Below are 9144 nucleotides of genomic sequence, written 5' to 3' on the forward strand. Positions count from 1 at the left end.
CAAAACAGAAGGTCGTCACTGACCGAATGAAATCAACTCCAGGCATTTTTTTTGTTGTTGATAAGATTAGCTTATGCTAGCTTACCTGCAAATATAAAAACAAACAAACAAAAACTACAACAACAAAAACACTGTAATCTACTTTACATTTCCAATGTTGTCGTACTATTGTACGAGGTATGACTGTGCAATGACAATAAAGAGTTATCTTATCATACATAGAAAATGTGTATTGAGTGGATCAGATAAATGAACCTGGAATCTTTGGGGTGATCTGCTGGAAAGATAATTGGAGGATGGAGCCATTCATTTTAAGCTCCTGTTTTATTGTTCCTAATAACACTTTACAGTATAAATGTTTGATGATGTTCTGTTGTTTGATTTTTGAATATTGATTACATCGATAGTTTTGTATTCTGGACACAAACTTGAAATATAGTTTTATTTAAAAAAAACCTCAGTACTTGTACATTATTTGTACATCGATCTCCTCACCACCCCATCTCACACAGGAGTGTGTGAAGTACCCTCAGTTGTGATGTGCTGCCCTCTAGGGGACAACATTTTGAGTTGCACATTAAATAAACGGTTTATCCAAATACATCAGAGTCAAAATGAAGGAGTGAAGGAAACAAAACATACTTAATCAGAACTTTTGCAAATAAAAGAAAACTGCATCGCCAAGTCTAAGAAATCTTTCTCAAAAACAAAAAGCACAGGAATGAGGAAAAACAGAGTGTGTGTGTGAGTGTGTGTGTACTTTAAACAGTACTGCAGAACCAAAGCCACGTGCACACCCCAACAAAGAAATAAGGAGGAGAAGACGAAGGGGAGAAGGCAGCTGTAGGGAGGGGGCAACACCCCACCCTCCTTGACCATGGCCCACAGAGGCCAAAGGACAGCAAGCCTCAGACCAGGAATAGAAGTGGGAGTGAATCTGCTCCACCAGTAATCAGAGCTCTGACCCCGAACACACACACACACACACACACACACACACACACACACACACACACACACACACACACACACACACTTTTGTAATGTTACTGTTACATTCTTATGCTTTTTTAAAATCCTTTCTAAATGTAAACAAAATCAAATCTCTGTAGTGATTATCAGCTGTGCCCTCGGTGACCGGGGAGGGGATCGAATTCCCAGCCTGAATTCTTCTGGCGGTGATTCGGCGTGGCTGCTTCACGTGTTTGACCTCAGAAATAGCTTCTCACTCCAGGAACTTCCACGAAATGAGAAATGAGAGGGCCTGCAGTTGTTGCAGTGGGTCTGAAGCAGTGGGGAAGAGGAGAAACAGGAGTTGGGTGAACCAAATAGTTGCTGGGTAGGTTTGAAATAACAGACTGCAGGAGGAGGCAGGAGGAGGCAGGCAGATAGGCAGCGGTTTGTTGTAGCGTCTGTGCAGAGTCGGTCTGTTCCCATATGACAGAAGACACACAAGGTAACGTATAAGAACTGACACTATTCTGTGGAAGCGGTTTAACTGATAATGGTTTATGTAATCTGCATGATTATGGAGTGAAAGACATAAGAAGACTGAAGCGCTCCTGTCTGTCTGTTGTTTTCTTGATTTCTTATTTTCCCCTCCCTGCTGAACCTTATTCAGGAAGTAACCTGTTACATCAGCTGTGAAATCCATCAGTTACAGCAGTTTTAGTTGTGTTACTGTGAGAGTCGAGTAGAACGTAGTATGTAACCCTCAAGTTACCAAACTCATATTTGTAAATGCACACATTTTATATGATAGAAAGTTTAATGCCAATAATTGCTGCTTTTATATATTTTTTTAAAATCCAAAAATAAGTTAAAAATGTACAAACAGTTATTAAAACTTACTTCTTAAAAAACAAAAGGAATTTGTTCAGAACATTTTCATTCAGAAAACTGATGCTCACAGCTGCTTATAGATAAAAACATACACGAAAAAATGTGATTCTGTCCTTCGGTTCTGATGCTGAGCTGTTCTACATCTGAGGATATGAAGCCTCAAAAATGGCAGATATGTTTGGACTCCCGAGGCTCTTGAGCCTAAACTCGGGAGTCCGTAACTCAGAAAATATTCCTAACAGGAATCTTGCTAATAAACTAAACTTATTATTGTGATGTTGAACATTTTACCTACTGTGAAAAAAACAAACAGTTTTTTTGCCCCATTTCGCAGTTTTTATACTTCTGCCGTAGATATAATTTATATGCATTTGGCCCCCACAAGCGGGCCCTCTGCTCTGAGGGACTGAGGAGAGGTTGTCTGGGTTTCATGTGTTCCTGGTGCTTCATCTCTGTCTCCTCCTACAGGAAGATGATCGACAGAGTCCTGCTGCTCATCATCCTCCTGTCCTGTGTCTGTGGTTGGTCTAAACCTTCTCTTCATCATCCATCATTTACAGAACCTCACTCACTGATTCGACTGCTTTAAGCTTTTTTCTGTTCTCAGCGTGGGCTCCTCTGGTTGTGTCTCCTCCACAGGATCGCTGATCGTGACGGTGTCACAGAGCTTCTATCAGGCGGAGGAGAACGACAACATCACTCTGGAGTGGAACTTCACCACCAGAACGAACAGCTCGCCCAGTCTGCTTTTTGTCTTCTGCGACCTGATAGCCGATCAGGAGCTCTCAGTCCTGTATCGTGTGCAGGATGGTGTCGAGGTCTCAGAGCTTCAAGATAAACGGTTTGCAGGGCGAGTCTGGAGCGACAGCGATGCCCTCGCAGAAGGACGAATCGCGCTTCAGCTGTCCGGCCTGACGACTCACGACTCAGGTCTGTATGTGTGCAAAGTGAGCACGGATCACGGCTACGGCTCTGACAGCTGCCGGCTCAACGTCACCGGTAAATCTGTTCAGTAAAACCTTTCAAACATGTTTAACAATGCAGCGTCTTTAAAATCAAACGTGTTTCTTAATGGATTGTTTTTAAGATGACCATGAATGACATGCTGGGTCTTTCTACAGCAGCAGGGGACCTGACTGAACCTGAGACGTCACACGCAGGACTGGTCGGCATCTTCGTGGGAATAGCTTTGATGGGAACGACGGTGCTGGTTCTGTTCTGCTATCTGTTCATTCACTCTCTGCCTAAAGAGCAGGATTACGACTCAGAGTCCAGTTACGAAGCTGAGAAAACTTTCAGTGCGTCAGACGGATCACTTTAAAATGAGTCCGTTTGGTTTCTCGGTGCAGGGAGGATGTGTGCACGGGCGTGCTTATGGCTGCCCCGGCGTCAGGAGCCATTTCCCAAGACGAACCTCATCCCTCATTAGCTCGTGAAGGCTGCCATTGGTCAGAAAATAAAGCCAAACAGATAAAAGCTATTTTGGATCAAACTTATTCACTGTGATGCAAACCTGATGCAGAGGAGAAAGGAAAGGGAAACTTCACATTGAGCCGACGTCATCAGTGTATTTCTGGGAATTTTGTGTGAAAGTTTACAGTCACAAATTATGATTAAGGCTGATTCTGATGCTTCCTCACTTAGTTTGGTGGATCCACACTTGATGAGAGATCAAGATTTTAAACCGTCCTCACCCAGTCCCCCCATTTATCAGGGTTTGGTACCAGCACTACCAGTACACTGGTCTGTGTCTCCTTCATGTGGAAGGTGACTCTGCAGCTGGTCCATAATGCTATAGAAAGAAGGTTATTGATAAAGCAAAACTAAGTAAGAGTCGTAGTTTGTAGATGGTCTTTCTCACTCGTCTCACAGCAGAATGCATGAAAATAGCAGCAACTTCAATGAAGACAGCAAAAGGTGTGAAAACGTGCAGCTCAGTGCTTCCTCATATGAAATATAAGAAAAGCTGTTTATAAACACAGGCAAAAATAGAACATGTGAAACAGGTTTAGTGGAAAAAGATTAGCAGAGGCAGAAATGGTCATACACACGCATGAATGGTTGACAGTAGCAATGTCAGCCGTCATTTATTTTGCTGGAATAACTCAAACAGGTCAGGTCAGTAGCAGTGTGCTCATTTCACCTGCAGATGGCAGTGCTTACATTACACGTGGAGCTCATGTGACTCTTATCATTTTCATAACCTTTAATAGCGTGCTTCTCAGCCAGGGCTCCCTTTAATATGAAATTTACATTTCATGAAACTAAAAAGAAACAATGAATAAAAAAGACAGTTATTTTTAACCTGTTTCACTAACAGTTCATTTACAGTTTCAGCTCAGTCAGGATGTTTTGCACGAGCAGTGATGGAGGACGATGTACCTGTGAGGGAGGTTTATCCAGCTCATGTTTATGGTCGGACGAACATAGAGGAGATTTCTTAGCCTTGTAGATCCATAAAAGAGATTATTATCAGTAGATCTCCACAGATTTTACTGTGTCAAATGCTTCAAATGACGGATTCCATGTCAGGGCTCTGTGTGCAGACGGATGGAGAGGAGGATCCAAATGCGAGACTGAATTGAAACTGAGAACCTTAGCTTTATTGCTGGTGATAAACAAAAACGTGAACTGAACACACAGGCATAATACTGAGGGTACGACGCGACACCGAGCATGGGAAAACACAGGGCTTAAATACACAGGGTAGTAATGAGGGAATGGGCAACAGAAGGGAGACACAGCTGGGGGAGATCAGGGCTAACGAGACGGGGGAGCTAAGCTGCACACACTAACATAAGACAGACTTTCACAACAAGAATTACTAAACCAGATGCAGACATGACACTGAGAGACAGACTAGACACTGAACAGAAACTGCAATACACATGAGAACCCAAAACCTAAGAACTGATCCCTCACCAAGAATAACAGAAACAGATCCATAATGATAATAATAAACAAAGCACCAGAACATCAGAAAACAATCCATAATGCAAAAATAAACCAAAAGATAATAAACTCAAAACACTGGGCCCAACGGACCCAGAACCGTGACATTCCAAGATAATTTCAAAATAATTCTCTTCGCTACCTTATAAAACTTCATTATCCTCACAGCTCTCACAATGATTACACAGACTCTGCTCTGCCTTACTGCTTGCCGAAAAAGCAGTTCAGACACGTGTGTGTGTACGTGTTTAGACATCTTTGTGGGGACCAACAGTCACTCCCCATGAGTTTAAAGACATGTTTGAGGCTCAAAATGTGGTTTTAGTGTCAGGGTCACAGTTAGGTTATGGTTAGGTTTAGGCTCAGGGTTAGTTCATGTTTGATGGTTAGGTTAAGCTGCAAGAGAAAACATTATTTCAATTAATGTCCTCACTAAAATGTGAAAATGAGTGTGTGTGTGTGTGTGTGCATATATTGTGACTTCCAGTCATCAACTGCAGTGCTGAAAGTATAAAAGGCAAAAGGTTCTTTTATAAACAATAAACTTGATTTTTTAAATTGTCCTCACATCTCTGCAGTGATTTTTTTTTACAGTGGCCTGAAAATGGAGGTGCAGTTCCTCTAATGGCCACTTGAGGTTGAATCTAGAAGTGAGTCAGTCCCCACAGACGTCCATGTTAAAATGTTCATCAGAAATAAACATGTTTACAGCCTGCCACAAAAAGGTACAACTGTACATCTCTTTATGTTCTTTACTCTCTGTGTAACTCTTTATTGACTCAAGGTTCGACATAGGCAGGAGTAGCAGCTGGCAGTCTGCTGAGGCCTCATCTCACCTCACCAGACCTCTGCAAAGGATTTGGCTCCAAAAATAAAGACATTTGCAGTCAAAATAGAATAGAATAGAATAGAATGTCTTTATTGTCATTGTCACAGGTACAACGAAATTGAAAGGGGCCCCCCGATCCATGCATCATCCAAAAAATTAAAATGCTTCAAATGTGGACATCGCTATGGCCATGCCATCTTTTATATACAGTCAATGTTTTTTCCAACTTTTATTGTGTTGCTGCAGTTAATTCTTTTTTTTTTAATCTACAGTGCTTAAACTGCAGTAAGCAGTTCAGAGTGTTCAAAAATGTGCGATCATATTTCTGAGCACATCTCTCAGCTCTTGATTTGAATCAAACGGTGACCTTTCCTCTGCACACACCGTCAGGCCCAGTGAATGTGATGTAAATTAAAATTCCTTCTGACAGAGAGGGAGAGGTCGAAGCTATTGACCAGTTTGACCTCCTCCGGCCTCTCGTGGTCCCTGCTGATCAGTTAATGCAGCCTCCCTCTCACACCGCTCGCATTCACAAACCGGTCAAATCGACGATGTGAGTCTTTCTGCGAGACGACGGCAGCATGAAAGCGCCACTGAAACATCCACACATTCAGTCCACGGCGTCTCCAGGTCCCGCTGTGCTGTTGCTGGTTTCAAAGGACAGCTGAGACGAAAGCCAGAGCACCAACTGTCTTCACCGAGCTGAAGAAAGAGCAACACGGATGAAAATAGAACTCATCAAATATATGGAAACAGCGAGGAGCTGAAAGATGTCATGTGATGAATATGTTCAAAAAGAAATACATTTATTATGATCACGTTCAAGATGTTATCAAGGAAATTACTTCTTTTAATAAGTAGAAAAATATATGAATAAGACAGCATGAAGAACTCAGAGGGGCTTAATGAGGCCGTACAGCAAATTAAGAGCAGATTAGGAGAATATCAGAGGATGTGGAGACGATTAAATGAATTCTTTTGTCTGTTTTAATGTTCAATAGGCCACAATTATTTTCTTTTTCTTTTTTCCATGGCTGGTCTTGATGAGTTAGCCTGGAATATAAAATCAAGCAGCAACCGTCAGAGCTTAAAATGATGTGGAAAACCAAAAGCTGCAGTTCCCTCGATGACCACTGGAGGCTGGCTCCTACAGTGAGGCAGTTTCTGCTCCTATGAGCTGTGTGACGTATTCACACATTAATGGACGCACTGGGGGCAATTTTTTATATCTTGCTCAAGGACACGTCAACAGTAATAGCACACATGAGGGTAAACATGACATTTTAATTAATAAAAGACAAATTCAGCATTAACTCTGCAACAAATCTACTCTGTTATGCTGCAGAGAACATTTTGGATTTTTTACAATCTGAAAAAAATGTTTTTAAATTTTGCTTGTGTTGCTGTTTTTTTTTTTTTTTTACCTGTCCATGAAAATGTTGGTTTAACTGCTCTGAAACCGACTGAAATATGTGTTCAAAACATTTTTATTGAATAACCAGGAGGAGCCGGCCTCAGCGAGTCACTTCCTAAAACTGAACAAAAGCGTGTTCAGTTATTTTAGAACCACATTCAGCTCTCTCTCTGTCCTCAGGTGTGATAGAGCATCAATCAGTGCGGTCGCTGTTTGATCACACACTCATTAACCTGCAGGTTAAACCATCAGCAGGCTGCGTTTTCTGTCCAGCAGGATAATGAACTCTTTCATCATCAGAAAGGCTGCTGCAGCACGCACATCTGCACGTTTTTGATCATAATGGAAAATCATGCTCTGTGTGAAAAACTAAGAATATTTTACATGAAAAATATTAAATATACTCCAGGATGACCAACAGTGAATATGTCCAAGTCTGGTATCAACCAGCATCTATTAAAAACACATCAGCATAACATATGACACGGCTCTGCAGTGTAGGCCCTGCACTGTGCTGCCAACAGAGCGAACGTCACGTGGATTAATCCATAAGGTTTAATATGATGTTGAGCCTTTGCAGCTATAACAGCTTCAGCTCTTCTGAGCTTCAGCTTTAGGAGTTTTATGGGAATTTCCATCATTCTTCCAGAAGAACACTTGTGAGGTCAGACCTGATGCAGGACAAGAAGGCGTGGCCTGTCTCCGCTGCTCTACACCTCTTCACCTGATGCTTTGCACTTGGTGATGTAAAGCTTGGATGCAGCTGCTCAGCGATGGAAACCCGCTCCATGAAGCCCTCTATGCGCTGTTCTCCAGCTAATCTGACAGCCACATGAAGTTTGGAGGTCTGTGGTGACTGACTCTGCAGGAAGCTGGCGACCTCTGCACACTCTGTGTCTCAGCATCTGCTGACCCCGCTCTGTGATTTGACTTTGCCACTGAGTTGCTGTTGGTCCCAATTAGTCTCACAGTGTTATTATACTGAATGAATTCTAAAACCACAGGTGTCTGTGGAATATTTAGTATTGTGGAAATTTCATGACTGGGCCTGCATCCTGTGACAGTTCCACGCTGAAATACTCTGAACTCCTCACAGCGTCCCATTCTTTCACATATGTTTGAGCCGTCTGTGCTCGATTTTAAACACCTGTGGAAGTGACCGGAACACCTGATTTCAATGATTTGAATGGATGAGTGAATATTTTTGGAAGCAAATGCAAAAATGAAGACCAAGCAAATAAAAAAAGTAATCCACAGAACCTTGAAGTCCTCACAGCAGGTCAGACAGAGTTATATTCTCAGTACATCCTCTGACTTTCTCCTCATTATTTCACTGCATGGTTTTTATTTAGAAAGCCTTTTCTTTAGGATTGTTCACGTTAACACGTCTTTTACTCTGAGTCCATTCCTGTGTTGGTACTAAAACCCCCTCTCTGTGCTCCCTGTGACCTCCCTTTAATATAGATCTCAGATACCAGGAGGACAATTAACAAGATTTACTCCTTCAGCCTTAAAGCTCATCGACTCGCTCTCTAAAATTCATTATGAGCTCACAGAGAATAGATTTTTTCCCCTCCCGACCTGAATAGAGCGATCACACCTCTGTGAAAAACACCCCATTTGTTTCCTTCTGAGTGCAGAGCTGATCAATTTTATCAGGAAAAAAATCCATCAGGACTGAAGTGTTTGCAGCCTGGCATCATGACGTGTCACATCGCCAACACAACGAGTCACTTTGTGCAGAATCACAACTCGCTTTTTGGTTTCCGTGTGAGAAAAGTGACCCCTAACCTGAACATTGTCCACGTAACACAGAAAACAGACAAAAAAGTGCAATTTTCACCAAAACTATAATTACTGATAAATAAAAATAACCCTCAGTTCTGATGAGTTAAGAGAACGAAGCTCCATATTTGTGTGACTCGGTCTGCTTGCGTGCAGCTAACACACTAACACACTAACACTAAACCCGAGTTCAGAGTTAAAGAAGTGTGCAGCACATTTAAATGTAGGAAACAAACATTGCGCCTCAGCTGGGAGAGAAAAGTCATTTACTTTTGTTTTCATTAATATTTCACTTTATCTTTTGTTTTTGAATAACTGAAAT

General features: G+C 41.9%; 1 protein-coding gene across 2 annotated transcripts; it reads left to right on the forward strand.

Moving 5' to 3' along the window:
• The first annotated feature begins 1186 nt into the window (after positions 1-1186).
• Positions 1187-5307, forward strand: LOC146365039 (uncharacterized). Of its 2 annotated transcripts, none has more exons than XM_084916209.1 (4): positions 1187-1456; positions 2311-2363; positions 2482-2841; positions 2967-5307. In XM_084916209.1, the coding sequence occupies exons 2-4, from the start codon at positions 2315-2317 to the stop codon at positions 3161-3163; spliced, it is 606 nt and encodes a 201-aa protein (XP_084772335.1). In that variant the 5' UTR covers positions 1187-1456; positions 2311-2314; the 3' UTR covers positions 3164-5307. The 2 variants fall into 2 exon arrangements, with proteins under 2 accessions (XP_084772335.1, XP_084772334.1); XM_084916208.1 differs by having other exon boundaries at positions 1188-1456; positions 2964-5307.
• The last annotated feature ends 3837 nt before the right edge of the window (positions 5308-9144 follow it).

This window comes from Perissodus microlepis, chromosome 20 (assembly GCF_051167445.1).
Source record: "Perissodus microlepis isolate ML-2025 ecotype Zambia chromosome 20, ASM5116744v1, whole genome shotgun sequence".
NCBI classification, from domain to species: Eukaryota; Metazoa; Chordata; class Actinopteri; order Cichliformes; family Cichlidae; genus Perissodus; species Perissodus microlepis.

What these genes read in the sequence shown, in the direction of transcription:
- LOC146365039 (XM_084916208.1), top strand. Translation starts at nt 2,315, where the DNA reads ATGATCGACAGAGTCCTGCTGCTCATCATCCTCCTGTCCTGTGTCTGT. An exon ending in CCTCCTGTCCTGTGTCTGTG is followed by an intron (nt 2,364 to 2,481) that starts GTTGGTCTAAAC and finishes TCTCCTCCACAG; the next exon opens with GATCGCTGATCGTGACGGTG. An exon ending in CTGCCGGCTCAACGTCACCG is followed by an intron (nt 2,842 to 2,963) that starts GTAAATCTGTTC and finishes GTCTTTCTACAG; the next exon opens with CAGCAGGGGACCTGACTGAA.